This window comes from Simochromis diagramma, unplaced genomic scaffold, assembly GCF_900408965.1.
Source record: "Simochromis diagramma unplaced genomic scaffold, fSimDia1.1 OVJJ01000033.1, whole genome shotgun sequence".
NCBI classification, from domain to species: Eukaryota; Metazoa; Chordata; class Actinopteri; order Cichliformes; family Cichlidae; genus Simochromis; species Simochromis diagramma.
The window spans coordinates 240-10,700 of record NW_024387026.1 but is presented as its reverse complement, the minus strand read 5'-3'; the positions used below and the strand labels follow the sequence as shown (position 1 = coordinate 10,700).

Below are 10,461 nucleotides of genomic sequence, written 5' to 3'. Positions count from 1 at the left end.
AGCGGCAGAGAGCCGCAGACAAGGACCAGGACACCGTGGAACACAGACAAACCAGCAACAGGCAGGAGAACACACAGGGCTTAAATACACACAGCAGCAATCAGGGGACGAGAGACAGGAGGGCAACACACCTGGGAGAAATCAGAGCTGACGGGACAGGGGAAACGTAACCTGAACACACTCACATGAGACGGGGACCTTCAGAATAAAACAGGAAACTCAGACACAGAGAACCAGACAAGACACTGAACCAAACAGACAGATTCACAAGCAGACAGTGTGACACCATAGACAGACAGAACACAGACGTGGGACCAGGGCAAGCACAGAACAGAAACCTAACAAATGGCAAATCATAACAGAATACATACTCAGAATAAATAAAAGCATAAAGAAACACGAAACACTGAGTTGGCAGACTCAGGACCATGACACTTTTAAGGATTTCAGCAAATTTTTCATACCAAAACCATGAGCAGGAGTCCACTAGGCATTTAATGCAGGATAGTGTGGATTGATTGTATTTCTTGGAGCAATATACCGGAAGAACCTAAGGAACTGATCAACACATGCCATCCGATAGATGAGATAAATGTGCAAAGGTGCTTTTTAATAATACTTTGGAAATGAACAGAAAATAGCCACTACACATATGGAGAACGCACTTGGGTGGCTGACAGTGAAGTCCGAGGATAATAAAGCCTTGCAGGCTTTTCCTTGTGTTCTGTTGGTTTTCTGTCAGAAATGAATAAGCCATTCAAAATGTGTTCTATAATCTTGAAGTTATCATATAAGATAAGGGAGAAATGGAGAAACAGTGCGTATGATCCACAGGTAAAATATCATTGTCAAGCAGGTATCAATGATATTTTATTTATAAGTCAAGACAAGTGTGTATTCTTTGCCAATATTCACTATCTTTCTGTTTTACTACAAAAGCATAGAAGTGGAAATAAAACTTCACAGAGTCGTGTTAAGTGAGACAAAAGCAGCTTTGCTACTTAATTGGCTACAGTTAATGCTGCAACTTAATAAAAATAAGTCTGCCTGAGTGCCCCTTGAGTCCTTCATCCTGCCTGCTGCACAGAACTTGCTTTGACACTGCTTATAGGTGCTGTGCTGGCACTACGAGTTACGCTTAAGCTGCAAAGGTTAACCTTTTGGACGGACAGTACAACTGGATATCCAACACACACACACACACACACACACACATATATATATATATATAAACACCCAGCACGCCCCTGCGGGCGGTTTACCCTTCAAGCTCGGGTCCTCTACCAGAGGCCTGGGAGCTTGAGGGTCCTGCGCAGTATCTTAGCTGCTCCCAGGACTGCGCTCTTCTGGACAGAGATCTCCGATGTTATTCCCGGGATCTGCTGGAGCCACTCGCCTAGCTTGGGAGTCACCGCACCTAGTGCTCCGATTACCACGGGGACCACTGTTACCTTCACCCTCCACATCCTCTCGAGCTCTTCTCTGAGCCCTTGGTATTTCTCCAGCTTCTCGTGTTCCTTCTTCCTGATATTGCTGTCATTCGGAACCGCTACATCGATCACTACGGCCGTCTTCTTCTGTTTGTCTACCACCACTATGTCCGGTTGGTTAGCCACCACCATTTTGTCCGTCTGTATCTGGAAGTCCCACAGGATCTTAGCTCGGTCATTCTCCACCACCCTTAGGGGCGTCTCCCATTTTGACCTCGAGACTTCAAGGTTATACTCGGCACAGATGTTCCTGTACACTATGCCGGCCACTTGGTTATGGCGTTCCATGTATGCCTTGCCTGCTAGCATCTTGCACCCTGCTGTTATGTGCTGGATTATCTCTGGGGCATCTTTACACAGCCTGCACCTGGGGTCTTGCCTGGTGTGATAGACCCCAGCCTCTATGGATCTTGTACTCAGAGCTTGTTCTTGTGCTGCCATGATTAGTGCCTCTGTGCTGTCTTTCAGTCCAGCTTTGTCCAGCCACTGGTAGGATTTCTGGATATCAGCCACCTCCTCTATCTGCCGGTGGTACATACCGTGCAGGGGCCTGTCCTTCCATGATGGTTCCTCGTCTCCCTCCTCTTTCTTCCTTTTTCTTTCTAACCCCTAACCCCGGCGGAAGGGGCTACATGAATAGGATGAGGGACCTATATTTGGATTGGACGTGGATCTTTAACATGTCACCAATTATAATTCTGACTTTGAAGTAAAGCCACTTTTTGTTTTGGCTCTTTTTAATCAGTTCCAGTCGTGTTTAACCCCCATTTAGATTTACTTTCCCAAACTTTGTGGCACTAATGATTCTGTGTCCAGGTTTAAAACACCTGCTCTCTGAATTTGTACAGAAATTCTAGTGTAAGTCTGAGTTTTGTGCTGCTTTGGAGTATTAGTTGTTTTATATTACCTGAGTCCTGAGTAAAGTGTGGTATAAGTGCAGGCATGGTCTCAGTGTTTTCTTCAGTGTTCTGGCTGATGTTATTGAAGCCACAGTGAGCATTTTTGTCCGTTCACCAGTGTGGCGGTATTTGAAAAATATACATCACGGGTGAAATGAAGATGGTTAAACTGTTACATCGCAGCTTTAATTTGAATTAACGTGTTTGTCTGTCTGCAGGCTTCTCAGCCAGACGAGCTGACCATCGAGGAGCAGGAAATCTTGGAGGTCATCGATGATGGCGACATGGAGGACTGGGTCAAGGTACAAAAGTAACACAAACACAGTTATGTAGCAGAAGCACTCTCATGGTTGAGGCTTGGTTGTTTTGTGTATTAGTTCACTCTCTGGCTCTTAGACTGTTTGACAAACATTTAGTTTCAGTTTTTATAAGACCTCGCACCGGTACAGACTATCGACTGGATGTTTTAGTGTTTCTCTGGGATCAGTTGGACTGATGTGGCTTCAGGAATTAGAATAATTCAACTAAAATGCGTGCGGTGCATTGAGGCAGGTCAGGTTGGCCTGGGTGGTAGAAGCTCTGCTGAACATACAGACAAATCAAAAAATGTACAAATACACAGTTCTCTGCTTCTTTTTTTGGCCCCGCAGCCGTAAAGGGCTGATGGGAGATTCTCGTCACCCAGCCGGGCAGGCAGGTGGGCGGGCATGGCACCCAAGTTTGTGAATGCAATAATTCATGAATGAGGCAGTTTTTAAATTCATACCTTAAGTGCAGCTACTGAAAACCTGGGCCAAATCCTGATTGATGGTGATCCAATCCTGCCTGAGCAGCGCTCCGGTTTGATCACAGTTTGTCAGCTTCTGCTTTTTAACAGCGGTTCGTGGACTCTTGATCAGTTTTAGATCTGCGGAGTGACCTGGTCATGGATATAAAATGTTAATTTGATGATCTCCCAGCTACTTAGTTATCATTTTCACTTTGTTTGTCACAGACTGTTACAAAGTTGCTCCTGGACCTTTGGGAGAAAATTTGAGAAGTCTTTGAGGACATTTTTCGGGTGGTCAGTGGTGTCTACTTAAATGTGGAAATGTCAGCTGTGGATGCTCCCATCATTGTGTGAAGTCATTCTTTTATAAACGCCTCTGCAGAGCTGCTGGTGTGTAGTCATTGTGTACTTTGTGTGTGGTTGTTTTCAGATCATTTCCCTGAAGGAACATTGTGCATTGTTGCTGTTTTACTTTTGTTTATTGTGTAAGTCTGGCTTTCCTGTGAGCCATTGTGCAAATGTTCCACGTGTTGAGCCAATATTTTATGTATATTTACTTAGGTGATTATCTTTTCATATACAGATATAGTGTTTTAATGGGGTATTTATTTTAATGAATATAATCATACATAAAAATGTGAGCAATATCATTTATATAGATCTGTTTTAGTGCTGTGATTCCCCACAGCATGCCCCAACAGAGATCCCAATACCTCTGAGTGTTTTCAATCTGAATGAAAATAAGTAAGCAGCGGAAGGGGAGGCCACCGGTGTTCATGAAATCAAGCTTCATGAATTCAGCAGAGGCTTGTTTAGGATTTTAGATTTCTCGTTAATTCAGGAAGAGAGAACAAAAGCTCTCCTATTATTCTCTTTGTGGCTGTTATTAAATTCTGGCGACGATGCAGTGATATTGTTACAGCCCTACTCTTTACATCTGACTTTATTTTTTCTCATTAGGAGTTTTCCTGTTGAAACATTTTTGGCTGTTGTCATCGTCTGTGTGCATTGTCTGTGTTTCCAGGCCAGAAACCGTAGCGGACAGGTGGGCTACGTCCCGGAGAAATACCTGCAGCTGCCCTCCTCCAACAGCCTGCTGAGCATGCTGCAGTCGCTGGCGGCGCTGGACGCCCGATCCCATTCCTCCAGCAACTCCACCGAACCTGAAACCGAACTTCCAATCGGCTCCGTCAACGGAGACTCCAGTGGTGAGATCCGCCTCCACCAGATAATATCGGAGTTTTGATTTCCTGCTTTGTTTAATACCCTCGTTGCCACTGTCTGTGTTGCAGTTTCATTCGCAAAGGCTTTGTACGACTACGCGGGACAAACAGAAGATGAGCTGTCGTTCCCAGAAGGCGCCATCATCCCCATCCTGAGCAGAGAGACCCACGAGGACGATGGCTTCTGGGAGGGCGAGTTTAACGGCGTTGTTGGTGTAAGAGTTCAAATAATAGTTTGCAAAAGCTTGTGACTGCAAAATTGTGTCTGCCTAAGGGACAGTTTGTTCCAGGAGATAAGCAAGAGTTAGAAGATCAATAGGAAGCACCTGGCCTCGAGACGGAGAAGATGTCCTTTTAAATGTGTCAAAAGTCGTCAACAGAACATTTGTGGTTTTGAAACTTAAGCCTGTGTTGTATCTGCTTGACGCATGAGGGGGCGTCATAAAAGTAAACCCTGATGGTATAAAACAACTGCTTGTGTATCATTGGGCGGAGATCGATGCTGTCTGTGGGCAGTGTTCATCTCCCCACGCGCGTGTTCATTAAAATCATTGTTTGACCGAAGCTCTTCTGGACCATTATTGTTTTGTGCTCACCCTCAATATTTGAACTCGTAACAAACAGCAATAACGGCAAAACATGTAATGGACGTGCTGGTCCACTAGACAACATCATGTTGATGTAAAGCTTTGGGTCTCTTATGCAAAGTAAAGAGGCTGAAATAAGGTGTCCATGAGTATCAGTTTTCAACATTCACTATTAAGAGAGAAAGACTGTACGGGTTGGGCCAGTCGTCAAGTCCTGGAGCAAAGTGAGCCTGCAAATCAATAAGATGCAAATCAGTTTATACCTTTCATATAATGTTTGAATTTGTTTATTCTGAGTTTTATTGTTCAGTTAGTTTCCACAGTTCATATATCATGTGTAATTTTTCATTAGTTTCAGTGTTTGTTTGTATTTTATTCTATTCTTGATGGTTGTGTTGACAGATTTGTCCAAATTTAAAGCTATAGATGTGAACTTTTGGTTCCTTTATTATTACCTGTATAATTAGTTTCAGTGTTTGTGAAGTGGGGAAGGAGGACCCAAAAGCAGGACTCGTGCGATGGAGAGTGCTCTTTATTTACAGTGGAGTAAATAAGACAACACAATAATCCCTTGAGCTCCCTCGACTCCTGTGTCATGTCTTCACCCAAAACTCCGTGCTCTCTGCTCCGTGGCTGCTGTCCACCTGTGCTCCACTCTCCTCCTCCTGGGAAAAAAAACAACAGAGGCAGCCGTCAGGACACCATGCCGCCTAATCAACAAAAAACAGTCCCAATCTAAATAATCTAAAAGACCAACCACGGCTCCAGTGATGGCAACACACAGTTCTAGTGACCAACCCAGTGGGCGGCACTCGAGACAAAGCAGTTCAGGTGGCCTGCATACATTTAGTATCAGGCTTTACAAAAAAAAGTATCAACTATGTTAGGATCCATGTTCATCATGTGTGATGTGTGTTTACATTTGAAGGTGTTTGTGGATTTGTCACCTCTCTTCAAGGTGTGGTTTGTGTTTGATGCTGAAAGAGATAAAGACTGCTGATTGGCTGAAGTAGGGTTCAATAAAAATTGTTTGGTTGTTGGTTTGGGCAGTGCTCACCGCTACATTAAATAAACTGCTGCTCATGTGTGTTTGTAGGTTCTCAGTCATCCAGGTCATGGTTGTCTAAGGAGCCTGGAAAGAAAGCGACTTTACTTCTTTAAGGTTCTGGATGATGTTTAAAGTTTGAATGTTAGCATGCTAACTACCATCTACACTAAAACAATTAAATTTTTCTGAAAGCTCTAAAGTTGTGGGACAGGACTTACAGTTACAGAGGTAATTCTAGAAAAGCAGAAGTTTGAATGTTGTGATGTCGTCGACACAAAGTGTAATGCCGAGCACACTGTAAAATCGCCCCGCACAAAGTAAATCTCAGAGTACCTGCAGGTTGCTGTTGCTGATCCTCTCATATCGCTTCAGCGCTGGTCTGCTTGTAAAGTAGCCAGTCCAGAAATCATGAGCGTCGTCTGCATAGGGGAAGAAATCATCTGTCTTCAATGGCCTGGATAGAAAACCAATGGATTTAGCTGACATTAAAATGCACAAGACGACACTTTTTACAATAGAGTTTAACACCAACAGTGCTGCTAGAACAAGAAAACATTATCCTGCCCCTTTAAAGTTCACAGTACCAGGTGAGGTTTGCTCGGTGCAGCTCCTGCAGGTAACAGGACGGTGTAGAGTAGAGCACGTTGACTTTGCTGCCATTGGCCTGCCGGGCATTTACATAGTGGATCAGCTTGTCCAGGTTCTTGTACCACAGGTTGGCATTCTCATATTGAAAGTCTGAGCCCATGGTCATGATGATGTGGTTGGTCTTATAGACCGTAGACTAAAAAAGGAAGAGGAAATAATGCTTAACAGATTAAACTAAACAAAAAGGAAGAAAAGGGAAGAGTGAAATTAAACAATTCACACATCTCTTCATTCACACACACCTCACACTATTCAAAGCACATTTATATGATGGCTAAAGTGGTGAATGTGGATTATTAAAGGAGGACATTGCATTACACTATCTGTAGATGTCTTTATTATTGTGATCATGACAGGTTCATAAAATAAAACCAGACAGGTTGAGAAAAAATTTATGGGGACCTGCATGAAGATATGCTGACATTACTTGAAACAAGAGGTTCCTACTGAAATTTTACATGTCATGTTAGCTAGTCACAGCTGTATATGGGCTGGGATAAAAAGCACAGCATCCCTTCTGCTTCCTCTTTTTCTAAATCAGAAAGCGTTGTTTGATGTCTTTTGATTTAACATGAGCATTTTTTTCGTAGTGTTAGTTAAACATGCGGTGTTAAGAACACCACGTGACTGATAAATCAGTGTCTCTGTGCGCCAGTGTGGATTTGTGTCCAACCTGACTGTTGGCGATGACGAGGAAGCGTCCCACCACATCATCAGCATTATAGTCTTCAAGATCAGGATCATCTCTGATAGGTGGGTCACTGCAGAGCTGGTCCCAGCAGAAGCCCTCAGGAGGGTTGTAGCCATTAGGAAGGATCCCTGTTGGTTAACGGGGGCAAGCGGTTAAAAAATAATGTGACACCGTCCTGTTGCTGAGTCCAGAAGTCATTAACATAAAGGGGTGAAGAAAGAAACTTTGCATACCAGTAAAGAGGTCAGCCATTGGAGGAGTGAGGCTGTCGGAGGCTCTCCATAGAAGCTCCTGCTCCTTATTCCTCATCCTGCGAGCCCGGTCTTGATAGTCTAGACGACCAAAGAAGAAGTCATCGAATCCCATCTGCAGCAAAAGACAGACAGTTAATGGTTAAAGGAAAGTCAAATGGAAAGCCAGTGAACTAAATTGTGCCTTCATGTAATAATGCAGCATTCTGGAAATAAGCCCATTTGATTCATTGCAGAGCAGCAAATCTGATAATGACGATATAGCCAAAAATTTGTAATGAGAAAACGGAGAGTCTTTCTCGACGTGAGTGCTACCTTCTAACTCTAATTAGCCTCAACTCTCTTCTCTGATAAATTCTCCCATTTTAAGTCTCACTAGAAATCAGGCCTTCCTTAAGGTGACCAATTATGCTCATCCTTCTATTCTGCCCTATACTGCTGATATTAAACATGGCCAACGTTTGAAAGTGTGACAGTGAATGAGCTGAGCAATTCTGAAGTGTGACTCGTGCAAAACTCGAAGAATAAACATAAAGAGCTATGCTACCTGTGCAAACATGGAGGCGTGTTCCCGGGCGTGGCCAAAGGGGTCGATGTGCCAGGCGACGCGGGGACGGCCACAGGCTCCAAAAGTCTCATTAAGGAACCTCAGACCAATGGTCATCTGGTCAATGACGGCGCTGTAGTGTGTGGCAGCCTCGTCGCTCATACACCAAAACCACCATTCACAAATTCCAGACGGCCTGCGGGAGGAGCAGCTTTTGGTAAGGATGCACTGAAACACTTAACGCAGCTGGATAGTACTGAATGGGTATTTACCTTCATTAACCAGCTGTTTGACTGTCTGCTGCATGCTGGAGCTCTGACTCTTCCACCAGCGGTAGAAAAAGGCCGTCTCCACATAGATGAACCTCCTATCTGGATTCTTCAACAACTGATCCACAACTGAGTCCAGGATGTACTGAACACCAGCGTGCTGGATGTCATTACGATCTACGCACACAAATGTGCACAGATTTAGGACAAAAGAGACGTTATTTTGTAACACAGAAGTCAATGCTTCAAGAAGTGGTCAGAATTTAGTGCGGTGTGTCAAAAAAAAAAAAAAAAAAAAGGGCAAAAAAAAAAAAAAAGAAAAAAAAAAAAAAAAAAAAAAAAAAAAAAAAAAAAAAAAAAAAAAAAAAAAAGAAAAAAAAAAAAAAACAGTTTGAAAAATAGTTTATTTAGCAAACTAACGGATCTTAACAGCAAGAAGTATATGTGCTACATGAAGAGGGGGGACGCTGCATTCATGGCATAGGGAGCTAGCGCGAAAGAAACCAACCTCAGAGTGCTAGATGAGTTCTAGGCTTACAATATTAAGCAGAGGCTGGCGGAGACTGGAATGCATATCAGATGAATGGTGCACATCTGCAGCCAAACACGGGAGGGCCTGGCGACTGAAAACTTACTATAAACAACGATGTGACTATTAAAATAATGGCAAGCTCAGACAATAAATTGCACTAGAAACATAAAAATTCTAAAGCAATGAAGGAAGTAACTGTTGCAAGTAAACAGTTTCAGTATGAAGGGGCAGTGTGAGAATACACGACAGAGAATAAAATGAAACGAGGTTTTTAATTTATCGTCTTCTGATAGCATTCGACAAAGTGGCTCGGGCCGACTTCGGGGGTGGGGGTGCCCCTCGGCCTTCTCGGCATGGGGAGCTCGTCACTCATGGCGCAGGGCTGGCTGCGGCGCGGTAGCTCCGCGGCAACGTCACTGGCAACCACGCCGCCGCCCGCGACCCGAACCGGACCGCGTGACCGGCTTCGGCTCGCATCAGCTAGCTGAGTGTAAACCGCGGCGATCATCTGGGACTGCTCCTCAGCTCTTTGCTGGGACGAGTGGCGGGCGGGCGGCCGAGCGCTCTGTTGGCTTGCGGCTTGGTCTTCGGGAGAGATGTGTCTGAGGGTCTCGGGGATGTCTGGAGTCGTGATCTCCACCATACGCTGCTTTCAGGCCGCTGGAGACGGGGCTGGTGGCCGCCCCGCGACGACCCTGCGAGCAGATCATTACATGAGGGAACTTTTTAAAAACAGAGGCGAGGCTCAACTGGCTCAGAGGCAGGTGTATTCACACGGGTGCTCACACAACACAAACTACACGCCTTTTTGGGCTGGCCTACGCGCGGTTGAAAGGTCGAGGTCACGGTGTGCTGGTGCATGATCATTACGCGGCTGCAGCAATAATGTTTAAACATTAGTATTACCGGGTAGACATCGCCATAGATGGCATCGTGATGTGTGTTTATCTATTGATCTAGGCTTCTCTGGCTTGTTTTCTTTTTGCCTTTGCTCAAACAGGGGATGCCGAGGAAAAGAAAAGAGAGAAAAAAAAGGTGATGAAGCAGAGATTTTCATTGTCTTTATCTCTCCAATCTGCTATTTGCTCCTTTTTCCGTTTCGCGCTTGCCTTACGTGTTACAATTTGCTTGCTGTACAATTTTTCTGCTTCTTGTTTTTTCTTCCGTCCGCCGAGTCGGGCAGTCGGGGCTGATTAAAATATCTTAGCATGAAAAATAACTAATAAAGATAATAAGACTATGACAATCAGGTGGGGCCAGTATAAAGCAAAAGCCCACTTGGGAAAGTAAATTCTGTTGGGCGATTTTTCTGGCCTTCAGACAGTGTGGGGGGGGATTGGTGGCTGATTGGCTAGTCAGTGCCAGAGGGCAGGACACAGAAAAAAGTAAAAAAAAAAGATACATTTTCGCACATTTGCGCACAAGCCCCAACAAACAGGACAATGGTTCGAACATTGATGGAGGCTGTCAGGCTGGGCCAGTTCACATGCAATAGTCAAAGCCTGGA

General features: G+C 44.4%; 2 protein-coding genes across 2 annotated transcripts; one reads left to right on the top strand and one right to left on the bottom strand.

The window, feature by feature from the left end:
• The first annotated feature begins 2,216 nt into the window (after positions 1-2,216).
• LOC120739433 (F-BAR and double SH3 domains protein 2-like) lies at positions 2,217-5,131 on the top strand. Its single transcript, XM_040041170.1, has 3 exons — positions 2,217-2,691; positions 4,183-4,366; positions 4,451-5,131. Exons 1-3 carry the CDS (start codon positions 2,674-2,676, stop codon positions 4,630-4,632), a joined length of 384 nt encoding a protein of 127 aa, XP_039897104.1. The 5' UTR covers positions 2,217-2,673; the 3' UTR covers positions 4,633-5,131.
• A 1,063-nt stretch (positions 5,132-6,194) lies between these two features.
• On the bottom strand, positions 6,195-8,667 carry LOC120739434 (lysosomal alpha-mannosidase-like). Its single transcript, XM_040041172.1, has 6 exons — positions 8,426-8,667; positions 8,154-8,349; positions 7,589-7,721; positions 7,338-7,483; positions 6,601-6,800; positions 6,195-6,470 (listed from the first exon to the last, which is right to left on the bottom strand). Exons 2-6 carry the CDS (start codon positions 8,313-8,315, stop codon positions 6,341-6,343), a joined length of 771 nt encoding a protein of 256 aa, XP_039897106.1. The 5' UTR covers positions 8,316-8,349; positions 8,426-8,667; the 3' UTR covers positions 6,195-6,340.
• Positions 8,668-10,461: the final 1,794 nt, after the last annotated feature.